Below are 17,950 nucleotides of genomic sequence, written 5' to 3'. Positions count from 1 at the left end.
GCTTATTTTTGGATAAATCGAGAACAATCTTGCATGTTTGGTTGATTTATGAAGGTTTAATATACTTCAGACTTATTCGAACCATCAATGCCGAGGTATATACTAGACAGCTGATGTAAATGTATGGGGTTCATTAAAAAAACATTTTGTTTAGTTAACCGAGTGCAGATTTTCTTGGAACAAGACAATGCTAAGCCAAATACTGCGAAAGTAGCATTGAACTCCTGCCATATCCAGCGTTTATTCCAGATCTTGCACAATCATATTACTATTCATTCAAATCCTTCGCAAAATTCTTGCTTGGGAAAAATTTGAATTCAAAAATGTTGAAAATGTAGTGTGAGAAATCCTCGCATCTAAGCCAAAAGAATGGTTTTACTAAAATTTCAAAGTGAATCTAATGTGAACATTAGTAGCCCTCCATAAATAAATACTAGATCACTGAGTCACTCAGGTAAAATTATTCTTGAACATGATATACCTATATTAAGTGTAAAAAATACTCATTTCACGTAGAAATGATAATACTTGATTATTTATTAAGGTCGCACCGAATTCTTTCAATTAAAATGGATATCATGAACAACATACATCAACTTTAATAAGTTTTAAAAATATATGAAGTACTTGAAAATCTAAAAGTTAGAATGTGTAGTGAGGCTGCAGTTTCACAAATAAAAAAAACTGTACAAAATGAGATGAATAATGTGATTAAATGATGATTAAATTCATTAGGATTTATGGTATCAAAGCTCAGTTACGAATCAAATAGAAATATATACTCAGTTAAGTATTGCTTATATTCTGGGGGACTTCATTGAAATGACCTTGGAGTTATATTACAACGACATTACTTTAATTCATAAAAGCATCAGTAAACTGCCCTGATTATCAAGAAACAAGAAAGCGATAAAAATCAGTGGAATAACTCTTATGGTCTTGTTAGTACAACCACATACCTTTTGGTTATATAACAATGGCATTTGTAGTGGAATAGGTAAATAATTCAAAATAGAAATAGTTGCTGATGTGCATTGCACAAATTACTAAATCATTACTAACATAACAAACAACTATTGAAGCATATGGAACGGAAAACACTGATAAGAATATAAACTTGTGGCCATGAATAAGGCACCACCCTTTATTTCAATATCACAACCTAAAATGTTAATTTTTTGGATTTTTTTCCATCACAAAAAGTTAAAGTATCTTAAATGTTAGCGATCAAATGTAGTAAAATTTCTTATCAGCAAATAACTGTTTTTGTGGTTTTTTAAAATTTTAATTTTATGCATATTTTAAAGTTTCATTCTATTGTTCTACCAACTTGTGGACAGCATTGATTTAAATCAATCAAGGTGTGTTAAAGTCGAGACTAGTTAAACAAAAAATGAATAGAATTAGGCAGTTATAACTGACCGCGAAACTGAAAGAATAGCCGAGTTAGTTGGACAGTGATAAAGTTATCGTGAAGTGGCAAATCTGTTTGGCGTACATCCCACAACCATTGGCAGATTGATGCAAAGATTTCGAGGGATAGGTTCACATTCTAGGAGACCTGGACAAGGACGTTCTTCAGTTTTAACTCCTCGAGATGACCGTTTTTTGCAATTAAATTCATTAAGAAATCGGTCAATGACAAGCTCAACATCCTTTTACGAGAAGTCCAAAATGTAAATATCTCTGATATATCAATAAGACGACACCTTCAGAATGCTGGTCTATACAGCAAAAGAGCTCTCTAGACACCTTTGCTAACCCGGTAGCATTGCGTTACTTGACTAAAATTTGCAAGGCAACATTTAGACTGGAATTTTGAAAATTGGTGCCAAGTCTTATTTACTGATGAGACAAGAATCAGTCTAAGAAGTCCAGATGGACGTAATCAAATTCGAAGACGGTGAAGAGAAGATTCGCGTAGTCTTGTATCATTCCCAGGGAGCCGTTCCAAGGAGGGTCTATCATGTTTTGGGGAGGAATTTGTTTTGATGCCCGCATAGAAATAGAGTCTCTTCCTAGACCTGCCCTTAACGCAGCAAGATACATACCTGACTTTCTTGAAAATCACGTCGTTCCTTGGGCCATTTATTGGTGATGATTTTCGTTTAATGCATGAAAATGCTAGACCATACGTTGCGGCAGATGTTCCGAATTACCTAAACGAATTAGGAATTCATATACTGGACTGTCCACCAAGAAGTCCATATATGAATCCTATCGAGTATGTCTGGAATATTTTAAAACGCCACATTCGTCGTCGAAATCCATCTCCTCAAAATTTAAATGAGCTTGAAGAAGCGGCATTAGTGGAATGGGAGAACATACCTCAAGAATTGATGCAGCACCTAATTGAAAGCATATCCAGGAGAATATTAGCAGCAACTACATCCAAATAGAGTTAGTTATTGTTTTATTGTAATGTTTTTATTTTTATTTTTTTACTCATTAAAAATCCCTCAAAATTACTACACATTTTTTATAATTGCGTCAAAATGATTGAAAAGAAGTTAAACAATAGCAATATTAATTTAAATTTATGCAACAAAAAAATATTTTCTGAAATCGGGGGGTGCGTTATTTTTGACCACGAGTGTATTAACCTATGGTAAGTGATATAATTCAACAATGAAGTATATTGTTACAAGCCCGTCCCCGAAGTGGGCCGTGAAGCCGGCCCTTTCCTCTTATAATGAAAGTTGAAATGTTTTTTTAGAATTAATTTCTAGGAAGGTATTTTTATTTATTTGTTTTTACTTCTTCACTTTCTAGAATTCTAGAAATTTCGTATCTGATATAAAATCGATTATGTTTAGTGGAGTTAGTTAGTTCATAATAAACAGTCAAAGAGAACAAAACGAAATAGAAAACTAGCCGATGAATTCAATTAAATTATATAAGTTAGTTAAGTCTTGTGCAAGTGTTTTGAATAAATGAGAGACAATGTTTATAAATTTAATCCAACGATAGAAATAGCATTAATTAGGAAATAAGAACACATTACAATATAAACAAACGAAGAACATAAAAAGTGGAACATTTGAATAAAAGCTCAAAGTCTTATCGAAACACTTTTTGATAGAGAAACTAATGAACCTTTCATTACTTAAAACGAATATTCTCAGTGATGAATATACTGCTCGAATCGAGATAACTCGCTTTCCAAATTTAGATAGGATCTCACTGTTCCAGCAAAATAAATTCTAAGAGTGCAGCAAAAAATTTACTGTGGTGGCAACGCTGCTAGACAACTGATACAAGACCTTTCGCGAAAGCAGTACGCCTTAGACCGTTTTTAGGTGTTTTTTTTGCATTTTACGGTGTATTTATGAATTATATCTAATCTGATAGTGGGATAAATTCTAACTAGAAGCGATGTCAATAACCAATAATATGAGCCGCTTTCATCGCAATTGAATACAGACAAATTTGCAAATGTAGAATGATTTTTTTTTTAAATTTCCGCCAACAAAACTTGAATGTAATGGAAAATACACAGGTGATGTAAAAGATTTTAGACATTGGCACAGCGAAAAGTATCGTTCTGACTTTAATTGGCCTCTAAGTAGACGACGGATACATCTTATATGTAGATAATTGGTATAAAAACGCTGAATTATTAGATACTCTACACAAAATAGAAAACCAATGCTTGTGAACCGTTGAAACGACTCGATTTTGCGAAAAACATTTTACCGGTCAAACTCAAAATGAATATGTTATCCTCTAGACCAGGGATTCCCAAACCATTTTAGGCAAGAGACCCCTTTTCCTAACTGAATTGATATCTCAGACTCCCGTATTTACTTTACAATTAATTAAAAAAATCTTTCTCTATTTTTTTTTCTATTGATACAAAACACTTACCAGTTTGGAAACTTTGCAGTTGGTTAAGTGAGTGAACGTAACATTCTTTAGTCATCAAAATTTATCAAAATAAATCCATTAAACTCAGAAGAGTATCAAGTATAATTAATAATTATTAATACAAGTTACGTAAGAATACTTGAGTAGGAATTATTTTTTGGAAAAACATTCAAATCGCAAAGTGAAGATAAAAAAGTGAGAAATTCAGTGCGATGGATGAATCTGGTGACTTTCTACCAATCTAGCCAATCTGAACCGAATTTAGGTTCAATATTGGTGAGTTGCAGCCTTAAATCGCCACGTTCTTTAATTTTCAAACGGAAGGTACTTTTGTTTTGTCAAAATGTTTGTAACCACACTCACTGAAGCCTTTTTCGACGAGATGGAAAAGCGATAAGGTATTTTTCACCAATGTTCCACAATGCAGGATACTATGTTTCAATGTTGCGTTGCAACCATAATATCTGATAGCTTTGGTTGAACTTCTCCTTAAATAAGAATTCGAGTTAGTTAATACGGGCCGATTTTCAAATGTCGTCGACCCCCAAAAACAGTTTTCGTTTATGTCAACCCCTTAGGAATTTCTGCTCTAGACATATGCTAGTATTTTAGTAAAAATTATAAAACTAATCTTCAAATATATATTTGGTAGATTACAAAACCTAGCATGGTTGCCTATCAGACACGCCTTTTATCAGCCGAATACGTCCGCAAAAGCAATAAATAGTTAAGTTGGAGTTGGAACCGTTGGTGATATTCACACTAAACACACTGCTTACACTACCACTACACCAACACTCACAATTCATTGTTTGACCCGCGTTTCGATAAGCAAATTATCGTCTTCAGAGACTAGAAGTAAACTGTCTCATTCTCTGAAGTCGATAACTAGGTTATCGAAACGTGGGTCGAACAATGAATTGTGAGTGTTGGTTTAGTGGTAGTGAAACATTATGGTTTGTTTTTCATCACAAAACACATATCGCATCACGCTATACTACTCCAGAGATGAGTATACTCGCAAATTCCAGAAAAACTGCGTACTGCCAAAGCCACGGCTCTCGATCCTTGCGCTGTGAATAGTAGGACTATATAATAAAATATATTAGTGTCCTTGGAACTAGGGGTTGAAAGGTAACAACAAGAGATGTATAGTGAAACTACAGAAATGAAGAAGAGAAAGCGAAGATATATTTGTATCTAATCAACGAATAGAATTATATAAATCGCACTAGCATAAACAGAGCAGATTAATGTTAGAAAAAATTGTACTCCATTTCATTATAGTAACATTACATTAGGCTTGTTATGTTTTTCTACGAACATTTTGAATATTCCTTTGTTTACGTATTGTGGCGCAGTATTCATTTCTAATTCATTTATTCTATGATTCCAGTTGTTGAGGAAATTAATTTGTTATCGATCTCCCACGCCATTTGAGAAATTCAAAAAAGCCTCGGAATGTATTCTAAATCGTCCTCTATCTATCTACAATCAAGTGTTCAAATTAAAGTAAATTCTGGAAAGTTTGTGGTGATATTATTTTTATATTCGCTAGTAAGTTTTACAAATACCTTTTTAACTTTGTTTTCTCCATTATAGTGCTTACAAAAAATTCCAATTATCTTGTATAATAGTTTCCGTGTAAATACGTATTTACTATTTATTTAATAAACAGAACGAATAGAATAGATCCCTGTATCATTATATTTCAGAAAAAATATGAAATCAGTTTATTTGTTAATTAGAGCATAAGCTCCTTTTTATTCAAATCTGTTAGACCTACTCTTCCTTTAGTAATTTCCATATGTGTTCCCGTTTCCTGTAAGTCCACAGCTGCCAGGTTGGGAGTTCAACAAAGGATTCAACCAGTGCACCTCAACAAACCAACAAATAAAACTTCTGGGAATTTAGTTGAGGGTTGCAACCACCTCAGATTTGTATAGATAAGTCCCAGTCTTATCTTGTTTATATATAAGTTGTTTTTAATTTATAACAGCTTTTTTTCATTGTGCTGTTTTATAAACGTAGTTATTCCCAATTTATTATTTTTTTCAATCGTTTCCGAGGGTGGTTTTGTTTTTTATCAATTTAATCCGCAAGGTGTTTTCAGATTTCGCAGCTTGTTTCATTCAATTTTAACTTAGTTGGTTGAGAAGTTGGTGACGTCCAGTTTAATATTAATTGTTCACCCCATCTGAGTACCAGTTATTTATATACTTCAGCTGAGGCTGGATACCACTTACTGATAAAGAGACTCCTGTTGAGGAAGTAATGTTACTGTTGCTTGAAACAATGAATAACTTATTTCAGTGCAAGTATCAATAGTTATTAATGTGAGAAGAAAAATTTGAAGCAGATATTGACTGGTATCATCACAACTATCTATTTTTAAAAATACTACAGAAAAATCAAAGTTATGAAGTTATTTGATAAAGTAAGAGGAATTTGTCAATACCAAAAATGTGTTGATTAATTTAGTTACTAAAGCGTCATGAACAACGCACTTACCAACAGTCATTCATTGGCAATGGTAAAATGTGGTTAGTTCTATTGGTATTAGTGATAACTCTTGTCTTAATTTGTATTAAAAGACAATATAGTTACTGGGAAAGAAATGGGATACCTGGGCCAAAACCAATACCGATAGCTGGTAATTTTTATAGGAATTTTGTGGGAAAAATATCCGCTGGAGAAATTATTACCGAAATTTACAAGTAAAAGCATATAAATTACTCAATAATCATTTAAATTTAATATATTCAACAAATCCTAGCTTACTATTTTTAAGTATGCTTACTTAATTAGGTATTTATAAAAATACTTGTTTATTAGAAGTGAGGGAAGGAAAAAAACAACAGGATATAAAAGAAAATCTGTACTGATATTACAATAACAAAAAGAAGGAATTTGAAAAAAATTTTCTTCCTTTTCCTCTCGATAAAGAATCCACAAAGAAAAGTAAATTTTTTGATAAAATACTATACAGTGGGTAGATGACGTGAAAATAATGTGACATAAACAAAATTTTATTTCAATACCTCCTTTAAGTATTTTCAATAATTACAATTTATGATAATTTTCTTTAGAATGTCTCTTTATGGAGAACGGTTCCCTTGGCATGTACAACGTTCTGAAAATTTACATATTTCTTAAACCTTAAATTTTATCGAGTTAAGCAAAGAGTATTTTACCACACATATGTTGTTAATTTTTTTCATTATACAATGAGAACAAAATCATCAAATGAACATCATTTTTGTAGTAAATATGAAGGTTATCCATTTGTTGGAATATATAGGGCTACTTCTCCAGTGTTATTGGTCAGAGATCCAGATTTCGTCAAGAATATTTTTGTTAGAGACTTCAAACACTTCCACGACAATGATATTGAAATTGACAAAGAAGTAGACCCCATCTTTGGCAGGAATCCATTTGTTATGAAAGGAGACGAATGGAAAAGTAAGAGAGCTCAATTAACAACATTGTTCACATCAGGAAAGGTGAGGAATTGACATAATTCATATTTCTTGAGATATTTGTGAATTCATCTGGTCCCATGGCTATGCCCCATGTCAATTACTGTTAAATTTGTGAAGATAAATAAAATATATCGTTTTCTTTTCTTATCACTTTCCATATCAGACGAATTTCCATCAGATATTTCTCAAATTAATTCTTTTGTAGATTAAAGGAATGTACCAATTTCTTTTAAGATCCTCTAATCGCATGGTTCAATACATAGAAGACGAAACGAAGTCATCAAATGAATTTGAAGCGAGAGAAATTTGTGTCAGATTCGCTCTGGACAATGTGGCTGCTTGTGCTTTTGGGTTAGAAGGAAAGTCATTTGATGAGCCATATTCGCAATTCAGAGAGTTAGCTGATAATTTCATATCACCTGATGGTATAAGGAATAAAATTATTGGCTTGTTGTTTGTTTTATGTCCCAGTTTTTTCAAAAAAATGAAATTTAAGTAAGTCTTCTATAAAATCGTTCTATTTTTGAAAATGAGTTTTGTCTTTCCATATCGTGGATCCATCGGGAAAGCAATGGATTTGCGAATTGCTTCATCATCTTCATAAACACAAATGCCACCTCATGCAACTTAAAATTGTATAAGTCAGTTAGAATAATTGAATTTTGCTTATATTTTGTTGGAAAAACAGAATTACTGTTCAAGAGATTCATATCGGGTGATAAATATGCAATCAATTCCACATTATATATAAAACTAATCAGTCTGCTTCATTATTGACGTCTACCAAAATTTCTAGCAAAATTACCATGGAATATACATTATTGGTTCTACTAGGGCGTCGAATAGTTATATTCCAAATTGACCTTTTTGAGAAATAACCTTTACATATTGTGATTCAAGCTATAAACTACAGTGCTACAAATTTTTGCTTTTTTCCAAAGGATTACAATCTGACTCCGATATAAGACCTATTGTCAAGAACAGACGAATTGTTACTTTTCATTTTATATGAAAAACAAAAAAGTTCTTACTCATTAAAACAAATATTGCTGAAATTGATACTATACAACATGCCATTCGGCTAGCATTTTGATTATTTTTTTTGTTCACGTATTGTAGCAGAATAGTAAGTTGTGAACTTTCTTCTCTCTCGAAATTCGTCTCTTCGAATTATTTGTAGTACAGAACGAATAGAACAGATCTCTGTTTCATTATATTTTAGAAAAAAATATGAATCCAGCTTATTTTTATGTTAGAGCATAAGCTCCTTTTAATTCAAATCTGTTCTACCTACTCATTACTCTCTTAGTAATTTCCATCTACGTTCTCGTTTCTTTCCTTATTTAATTTTTTCTAACGCGAAGTTGAGAGCTCAACCACACCTAAAGGTTCTATACGGTACATCACAAACAACAAATTCAACTCCAATCCAACAACTGGGAATTCAGTTGATGGCTGCAAGCAAAAAAAAAGGAAGTGACGGGAACACAGATTGAAGTTGCTGAAGACGGAATAAATAGGTAGAATAGATTTGAATAAAAAGAAGGTTATGCTCTAACATTTCAAAAAACTGACACTGACTGAACAGGAATCTGCTCTATACTATTCGTTCTGTTCTCCAAACTTACACCGATATTATTATACAAAATTTGCTTCAAACAAAAGGAAATCAATAAAGAGACAAAAATGTTGATAATATTCAGTTCTACGAGATGAACAGGTGTTTGTAAATAATTAGAAAAACTTACCAGCGAATATAGAAGATAATATCAACAAAAATTTCACCAAATTTACCTTGATTTGTACACATGAGTTTAGATAGGTAGAGGATGATTTAGAATACATTCCGAGGTTTTATTGAATTTCTTGGATGGAATAAGCGGTCGATAACAAATTAATTTCTTCAAAAACTCGAATGTTAGAATAAATAAATCAGAAGTGACTACTGTGCTGCGATACGTGAACCAATGATTATTCAAAATTTTTGAAGAAAAACGTAACAAACCGAATATTATGTTATAACAAACCTTATACTTCACTGAACTATAAGCACTTCATAGTACTATAAAATTGGAAAAACAATATAAAGGAAATGACCTAATTGTTTTTCACTAGAAACTGAATTTTAATTTGATAATAACGATTTAAGAGTATTTGAATTGCGACATGAGAAAGCTTCATTATTGTTGATTGTGAAATATTATTTTTGTGATCTAAAAGAAAATTGATGAAATTCAGTGGAGAAGACATGCATCTAAGTATCTCTGCACATAGCTAGATTTGGTAAACACTAGTTCTACTTATTGCAAAAAATATTTGAAATCACAACAATCGATACAAACTTTGATTGCTCATGATTTCTCATTAAGCTGACATGCGAGACAACAATGTTGATAAGATTCAGTTCTACTAGATGAAGAGGTCTTTGTAAATAATTAGAGAAACATATTTTTAAATCTCGATAATTTTTTTTAATATTAAAAATAACTTTAACATGAAATATTCCATTTTCCCTAGTCATCTTAAAAACTGACCCATAGCTCTTCAAATAATATCCCAGGATAACCAATTTCTTCTTTCGATCATTATAATGAAATACAAGTGATTTTAGTCAGCATTATTAACTCGATGTCACCTTCATATTTATCAGCGGGATATATAGGATGACTCAACAAAAAGACATCATTAACTTTCAATGAAATGACATTATGTGGATGAGAAATCTGAAAAATTTCTGAGTAAGATAAATAAAAATACGGGGTAGTTGATTAAATTGACGATATTTTTTTTGAAAAAGTCTATTTATCGATACTCTAGTCATATGTACAGTACTTGAACAAATGACTGGTTGTTCAATAAGTTCTGTTATTTAATAGAGATTGTGTTATTGAGTTGGTTGTTTTAGCTTTCCCAAAGTGTAAAGTTGATTTGCTTAACAAGATGTAGTTAAATTCTTAGTTTCGGAAAGTGTAGTAGCAATGTAAATATTCTAACGCTTATTAAAAGTATAGGTATAAGATAAGCTGCCGTATTTGAAAGTTGTCCCAAATACGATCCAATTAAAAGATGTCCAAAAAGTGTATAAACATAAAAGATCAAAGGATTCTATAATATGAGATCATCGGTCAACCAAAAAGAGTTTGGTAGAAGCCCTAAGCGTCTCATCAAGCGTTTTAAGCAATGTTCTGATTTCATTTACAAGAAGATCTATGAAACATACTATAAATATATAAATATGCGACAACTTTGGGACATTTTAGAAAATATAGGAAGCAATCATTGCTTCATATTACAACTTTAGAGGAAATTTAGGTCTGCCATCATACTTATTAATCAAAATAAGAGGTTATGGAGCGATGTTAATCCGATCATCAGCTCAGTGCGCTGAAACCGGTGAACCGCGTCCAAAGGCACAACTATCAGCTGGGATGGTTATGGCTTCAATATTTTGGGATGTGCATCGAATATTGTTCATCGGTTATCTCTAAAAGGGAGAAACAATCAATAGCGAATATTATACATAGACTTATTGAGTGATGTGTTATTTTCTGGAAAAAACACAATAAAAGTATTATTGTAATCTTTTGGATAAACTGTATGTGATAGTTAGTGACAAAGGGAGAGTTTCTTCATAAAAAAATTTATCACACTCTCGCCTAGCTCCAGAAGCTATCGAAAATATCAATGAATTAAAAGATGAACTGTTGCAGTATTCAACTTGGCAATTACTGTTCTTACATCTCAGCAAATCATGGAAAATGTTCTCCATTAAAGGAAACAACGTAAATATCAGCCTTGTAAATCGATTCCGACAGTCTTTTAGATTCTCATAGGTACGGAGTTCAAAAAGTAAAACACAACTTGAATAAGTGTATTGAAATAATTTTTATTATGAACAAGGAATTCAGAGTTTCGTACTTTATGTTTATATATTTGATGTATATTTTCATACGAATTTTATTACAATGTATGGAGGTTATGAAATCGAGAACTTACTTTTTGTTCACCTTATATGAGATGCCTCGAATCACTTTTGAGTACCATAATTTGCAAGTTTGCTTTGAAAAAGTCTTACTCAAGTATCAGAATGTAATAGAGATAAGATTATAAATACAAAAAACCAAATTAACAAGTAATGCCAATTTCCAATGTCTGTTTACATTCATTCAGATTGGTACCAAAGGATGTTGAAGATAAACTAATGGAAATTGTTAAGAGTTCATTAAAGTATAGAAGGGATAATAATATTGTTAGAAATGACTTTCTAGATGCAGTGAGTAGTTTACAAAAGGAAGACGGTTTATTTACCAGTGTAGATATTGTGGCAAATGCTGCAAGTTTTTTTGGGGATGGCTACGAAACAAGTTCACGGGTAAGTTCCATTAGATTTCATTCATTCCATACATTTGAGATTGGGAATTGAGTACACTGATTGGTTTTTACTAGCTAGAATCTTGATTTCTGACTACGTCTCTTTATGTTCCTTTAAAATGTATCCAATTGATTTTTTCAATTCCTCGCGATTTTCTTCGTGATTTTTTCTCCTTGATATTGCTACTTTTTTAATTATTCATTATGTTCGTTCACTGTTCTTCCTTGTAATTTTTTTCTTATTCCATTTACCTTAGATTAAACTAGATTTCAATTTGTAATATAGTTTGTTTGATTTTTCTATTTAATCCTTGCTTACAAGTCGTCTGTTCTAAAAGCTTTCAGTATTCAGCTTTTCACATCATTATCTGATATTAATGGAGTAATGTTCAACCCATTTTTTTCATCCAGTTGCAAGCTGCAGCATCGTTAACGTGCAAACATGCAGTGTGCAAATGCTCAATCATGATTTTTTTCCATTGCTGTAATTAACAGCATTGGAAAAGTACTAAACTACGGCTCCAGATAATCCTTTAACAAAAACTGTAAAATCAAAATATCAAGTGGAAAGCAATGGGCAAATGTAAAAATTTTGTTTCCACGAGTCCCTTCGACATAATACAAAGTTGGCTCGGAAATAGAAGATATACAAGTAGGTCTTTAGAATTAAGTAAGCTCTCCCAACGGATCCGGAATTTTCGATTTTGGAAGTGGAAACTGCAATGCACGGATATTCATATTATCAGACAGCGTAGCAGCCTTCCACGTACTTGACTCTTGTACAATTGATTCGAAGCTGGTTCGAGAATGCGCCCAGTATTTGAACTCACTAAACAACGTAAAAACTTTGTTGTGGTTACTAAACACATTACTGAGTGAAGAAGCTGTTCATCTTGAGAAGAATTGTTTCTCATACTTATAACTTCAATACAAAAACTTCTTTCGTTAGGTAGAAACGAAATAAGAAGAGTGACTGGTATGCACACAGCATACTGTCTGATATTCATCAAGAAAGACTTCTAGAATCAGAAGAGATAAGCAGCAAAATTCCCAGACACTTTGAAGAGTCTTTAATACCTGATTGGTGAATAGTCCTAGGTAGAAAAATAGATCAGTATACAAAGGTACATTCATGACCTTCACACCTTAGTTCTTCTAGCCTAATGGAGTTAGAAGAAACGCTCGATTTAAAGCATCAAAACGTTTCTATATAATTGATAATCTGGATGGTATTTGATATTATAAAAAATTTTCATAAGTGTGTTATTACAAATTAAAGTGCAACAATTTTTTTAGGTCATGGCTTTTTTAGTTTTTGAGTTGGCTGCAAATCCTGATATTCAAGACAAACTTCGCAATGAAATTAACACAGTCTTAGAAAATAACGATAACAGTTTAAATTATGAAGTTATTCAAAATATGAAATATTTAGATGCTTGCTTAAGTGGTGAGTGGGAAGTAGATTGTCTGATTAGTATTAATATATTACCTTCATAGATCATTAATGATTTTTATCTTTCCAATTTTCCCAGCAACTACTGGCCTATTGTTGTTTTCTGTTAAATTGTAGAAAGCCTCCGAAAAAATTCGATCGTACACAACTTGAACAAAATTTGTACCGAAGATTACACGTATACTCCAACAAATCCCGATTTCAAAAATATAACAGTAAAAATCAAAGCTGGAGAATCGGTTGTAGTGCCTCTAACCGGACTACAGATGGATCCTAAATATTTCGATGAACCGCAAAAATTCAAACCAGAAAGGTTTCTTGGTCCAATTAGTTATAACAGATCCACGTATCTTCCATTTGGAGATGGGCAACGGGTGTGTTTAGGTGAGAGATGTGATAATGAACAACAAAATTTTTCGATTTTTTTTGTGAAATCCGTGAACAAAACGTGTTCAATTCGGCCTAAATAAGCTTCAACGTTTTATGAAATCTACCAATCTACTCGATTAATAAAGTAGTAACGTCATTATCAAAGAACTTTTGTTGCCAATGAAGAGATTCGATTTTCATAACTAAAGCTGAGGTTGTTAATCCTTTTCATAAACTTCTCCATTTCGACCATTTTACGAGTGTATCTTTCATAGTTATTCGTATTTGTTTCCCTCCTTCCATCTGACCATCGCCCGTAGCTTTCATCTTCCATTCACATTATGAGCGTATTTTGTATATCTTGATTTGACCTGTCCACGCTGACTTGCAACTGGCGGTGCCCCTCCAGATGAAACATACCTCTTCAAGGGCACAGTTCGCAAACTTCCGGTTATTGTCCGATTGTAGTATACAAGGGGGGCCAAAATACCAAATTTGTCTATCAGGTTCCTAGCAACTTCCTCCGTCCTCTTTTATTTCAAAACACGTATTTGAATAGTCAATTAAGCAAGTCATTTTTTGACAAATTTTAGTTTTATTTGACGCTCTTCACATGAGCGCAGGTATAACTTAATAATGTCTTGCGATAAATTTTTCATTTTTTCAAAATGTGGGAAAATATCAAACATTTTGATGTTTGCAACGTAATTTTTTATGCTATATAAACAAGCAATTAGCTTCTCAACTCTTCAAATATCGATATTGATTTTAGGATTTCTTACCCATGTGACTTATTGCAACTTTTCTCTGTTCGTTAGTAAAATGAACCTGTTTGAACTTTTCGAAGACACCAACTCATTGAAAAGCACGCGTCTGCTTTCTTCAGTGGCCATTTTCGAACTGATGATATATATATTTTTAAATATCTCCTTATTATGTAAAAATCTACATATTTCCTAAGCCATAAATTTTATCGAATAGAACAAAGAGTACTTTTTTGTTAAAATAACCATGTAAAAATTCATTTTTGCTATCTTTAGATTGTACAGGTAAAAGTTGCGGATTGTAAACCATTGGGCATACATTCTGATTGAGCCAATTTATATGCCTATAACTCAGAAACAAGGGGTCGTATGAGAAAACTTGTCTCATGTCGCAGCATTATTCTCATGTCATCTACTCTTGTAAATTCTACTTTAACTTATTCTTTTTTTTAGGGCAAAGATTCGCACAAACTCAAATAAAAGTTGGTATTGCAAATATAATCAAGAATTTTAGATTGAAGGTTAGCTCTAAGACCAAGTTACCATTGAAATTAGATCCTTATTTTATCATGCGACACGCAATAGGAGGATTATGGGTACACTTTGAAAAAATTCAATAATATATATATATAATGAGAATTCAACAAAAAAAAACTATGGAGAAATGTATATATTTATAATGTCGTTTATGTATTCTGTAGTTCTAATAGAAACATTTTGAATGAATTAAAAAATCAATAGAATCACAACAGATTTTATCATCGTTTTTGTATTAAAATTCTTTGGTTTTCATAGTTAAGTTACAATTGAAAATGCCACTATTCAAATTTATAAAATATTTGGGCTAAACTTATAACAAACAGTAAGCTACCAAATATATATAAATCATCTTACATGACACGTAAGTTTTTACGTAACTGAGATATATAGTGGCATTGTTCCCATTTCGAGGAACTTCTAATTTTGATACATGTCTTGAATTTGAGACAAGAAACTTTACTTCGTATTGTTTCAAGCCTTAAAACAGACAACAAATACTTGTTAGATATTACGTGATATAAAACTTTGTTATAATCAAAAAATCTGGACAAGATTTCCATTTCTATCTCATTTTAAAATTTTAGACTGACTAATCTAGTATTTTATGCCTCCATAGTCATAACTTAAAACGCTTCGAACGATTCATAATAATTTTCTTCTATTCCTATACTATTATTTTTTTAATAAGTACTACTACCATTCATTAAAATACAGAAATTTATAATCAATACAAATGCGGCATTGCATAATATTTGGACATCAACTATTACCTGACGTATCTGTGATTTATCAATCTTGAAAAATTGTAACAAAAGTTTACCGAGCGTGCGCCAACTCGTGATTTTAATACGCGTTATAAAATTTTAACTCCAATTACAATGTGCCAACTCGTGATCGTGATGGTCACGAAGATTAGACAACTCTTGTCAGGATATTATGCATTATGTAATAAAAATAAATTAACTCAACCGAGCATGAAACATGAAGAACGGGGCATCATCGGCAATATTAGGGATAGAATTTCAACCAATTGCATGCATACATATTGTTTAGTACCTACTTATTGTTAAATTGCAATTTAAAGGATTTAGAACTTCTATTGTTTGGATTTCCCAGATTTCCCACAAGTGGTTTAGGCATTAGATTTCAGGTAATACTCCGAATCCGTCACGAGTTTTAATCTACCTTTTTGTTTACCTGAAATATCGCCGTCTTGAGTTGGAACATCCTTAAACGATTAAAAATCGTATTAGTGTTGGCGCTTAAAAATCTGTAAAAACGTCCGATAGTTAAAGTGATATTAACTCAGATTTGCCTACTGTCCTACCAAAAGGACACTGAATATTACAGGAATCTTTGTTAAATTTTTTGAGATACAGTACAGATATCATATACAATTATGCCGCCCAAAAATTCTTGCGAGGAAGTTACTGATGAAGATTCAGGCGATGAAGATCATTTAGATATTAACAATTTGCCTGGATCGCAACTTCTAGCCGAGGCAGAAATTTTTGAACCTAATGTTGAAGAAGATGTTAATATTTCTTTACCAAGCGATTCATGTAGTGATGATAATGAAGAAAATCTGCCATTGTCGGATGTAAAACGTCTTCTGAAAAACTCCCAACATATATATGTGAAGAAAAATTATGCTTGGAGAAACCAAGACTTAACACTTAATAATATAGAAGTTCCAAAACCACAAATTGTTCAAAATGAAAATTCGGTTATTGAATTGTTTTCGTTATTTTGGGGTGACGAAGTTATAGATTTATTTGTCTACTATTCTAATATGTACGCTACAAGCAAAAATAGGGTTGGAAACATAACAAAAGAAGAAATGAAAAATTTTTTCGCCATCCTACTACTGTCTGGTTATCAAAAATTACCCAGACGTAGAATGTATTGGGAAAATTCTTCTGACACGCAAAATCAGCTTGTTATAAATTCGTTATCTAGAGATCGTTTTGAGTATATTTTCAGTAATTTACATTGCTGTGATAACACGAATTTAGACAAGACAGACAGATTTGCCAAAGTACGATTATTGATAAATAAAATGAACAGTTTATTCCAACAGTATGCACCAGTAACTGAAAATCACAGTGTGAATGAAGCCATGGTACCTTATTATGGTCGCCATGGCTGTAAGCAATATTCATACGTGGTAAACCCATACGTTATGGGTACAAATTATGGACAGGTTGTACCAGCAAAGGGTATGTTATTTGGGTAGAGCCGTACTAAGGTGCCAAATCAGAAATAAAGCCCTGTTATAAGGAACTGGGTTTAGGACCATCTGTGATTCTGCAATATACCGACATAATCAATTCTATTCAAAGCTTTCCCTATCACATTTTTTGCGACAATTTCTTTACGACTATACCACTTCTGAGTGAAATGACTAGGAGAAATTTGAAGATAACAGGAACCATAAGAGAAAATCGCACGTCAAAATGTCCACTGGCAAATAAATCCCAGTTCAAGAAAAAAAGTAGAGGTTTTATTGAATACAAAACTAACGGAGAAAACACTGTAGTTGTTTAATGGCATGGCAATAACGTTGTCACTTTAGCATCCAATGCCTTGCCTGTTCACCCTACTCATTCAGTTAGTCGTTATTCTCTCAAAGAAAAAAAGAAAATTAAGGTAGACCAACCTCATAATATATTTACTTATAACAAATATATGGGAGGCGTTGACAGGGCAGATCAAAATATAAGTCTCTACAGAATAGGTTTGAGAGGTACATTCCTCTTATATTTCACATGTTAGATCTTGCGGTTCAAAATGCATGGCAACTTCACAGGGAACAAAATGGAAAACTGGATCATCTAGGATTTCGAAGGAGAATAGTCATGACCATTTTAGAAGGAAACCAACGAAAATTTGCGAAGAGATCGAAGTTGTCACAATCACATAACTGTGAGATGAGATATGATCGTATTGATCACTTAATTGTGACACAAGGGAAGCAAACCAGGTGTCGCATGTGCCACAAAAAAGTCTCCACCAAGTGTGAGAAGTGTGATGCTGCATTACATGTTGTATGTTTTAAGCCTTACCATGTGAAAGAAATCTAATCAAACTTTATTTTTTTTTCT

At 32.3% G+C, this 17,950-nt stretch overlaps 2 protein-coding genes across 2 annotated transcripts; both read left to right on the top strand.

The window, feature by feature from the left end:
* The first annotated feature begins 6,388 nt into the window (after positions 1-6,388).
* Positions 6,389-15,900, top strand: LOC130446333 (probable cytochrome P450 6a20). The gene is made up of 7 exons (XM_056782528.1): positions 6,389-6,584; positions 7,133-7,370; positions 7,555-7,844; positions 11,520-11,721; positions 13,017-13,167; positions 13,291-13,557; positions 14,760-15,900. The coding sequence occupies exons 1-7, from the start codon at positions 6,406-6,408 to the stop codon at positions 14,924-14,926; spliced, it is 1,494 nt and encodes a 497-aa protein (XP_056638506.1). The 5' UTR covers positions 6,389-6,405; the 3' UTR covers positions 14,927-15,900.
* A 345-nt stretch (positions 15,901-16,245) lies between these two features.
* LOC130447111 (piggyBac transposable element-derived protein 3-like) lies at positions 16,246-17,082 on the top strand. Its single transcript, XM_056783768.1, has one exon. The coding sequence runs from the start codon at positions 16,246-16,248 to the stop codon at positions 17,080-17,082; it is 837 nt and encodes a 278-aa protein (XP_056639746.1).
* The last annotated feature ends 868 nt before the right edge of the window (positions 17,083-17,950 follow it).

This window comes from Diorhabda sublineata, chromosome 7 (genome assembly GCF_026230105.1).
Source record: "Diorhabda sublineata isolate icDioSubl1.1 chromosome 7, icDioSubl1.1, whole genome shotgun sequence".
Taxonomy (NCBI): domain Eukaryota; kingdom Metazoa; phylum Arthropoda; class Insecta; order Coleoptera; family Chrysomelidae; genus Diorhabda; species Diorhabda sublineata.
The sequence above is the reverse complement of the archived record's forward strand: the minus strand, read 5'-3'. Positions and strand labels throughout refer to the sequence as shown.

Bases quoted from the DNA above. Each gene is read 5' to 3' on its own strand.
- LOC130446333 (XM_056782528.1), top strand. From the start codon at position 6,406: ATGTGGTTAGTTCTATTGGTATTAGTGATAACTCTTGTCTTAATTTGT. The intron at 13,168-13,290 runs GTGAGTGGGAAG...GTTAAATTGTAG, and splicing joins TTTAGATGCTTGCTTAAGTG to AAAGCCTCCGAAAAAATTCG. The intron at 13,558-14,759 runs GTGAGAGATGTG...TCTTTTTTTTAG, and splicing joins TGGGCAACGGGTGTGTTTAG to GGCAAAGATTCGCACAAACT.
- LOC130447111 (XM_056783768.1), top strand. From the start codon at position 16,246: ATGCCGCCCAAAAATTCTTGCGAGGAAGTTACTGATGAAGATTCAGGC.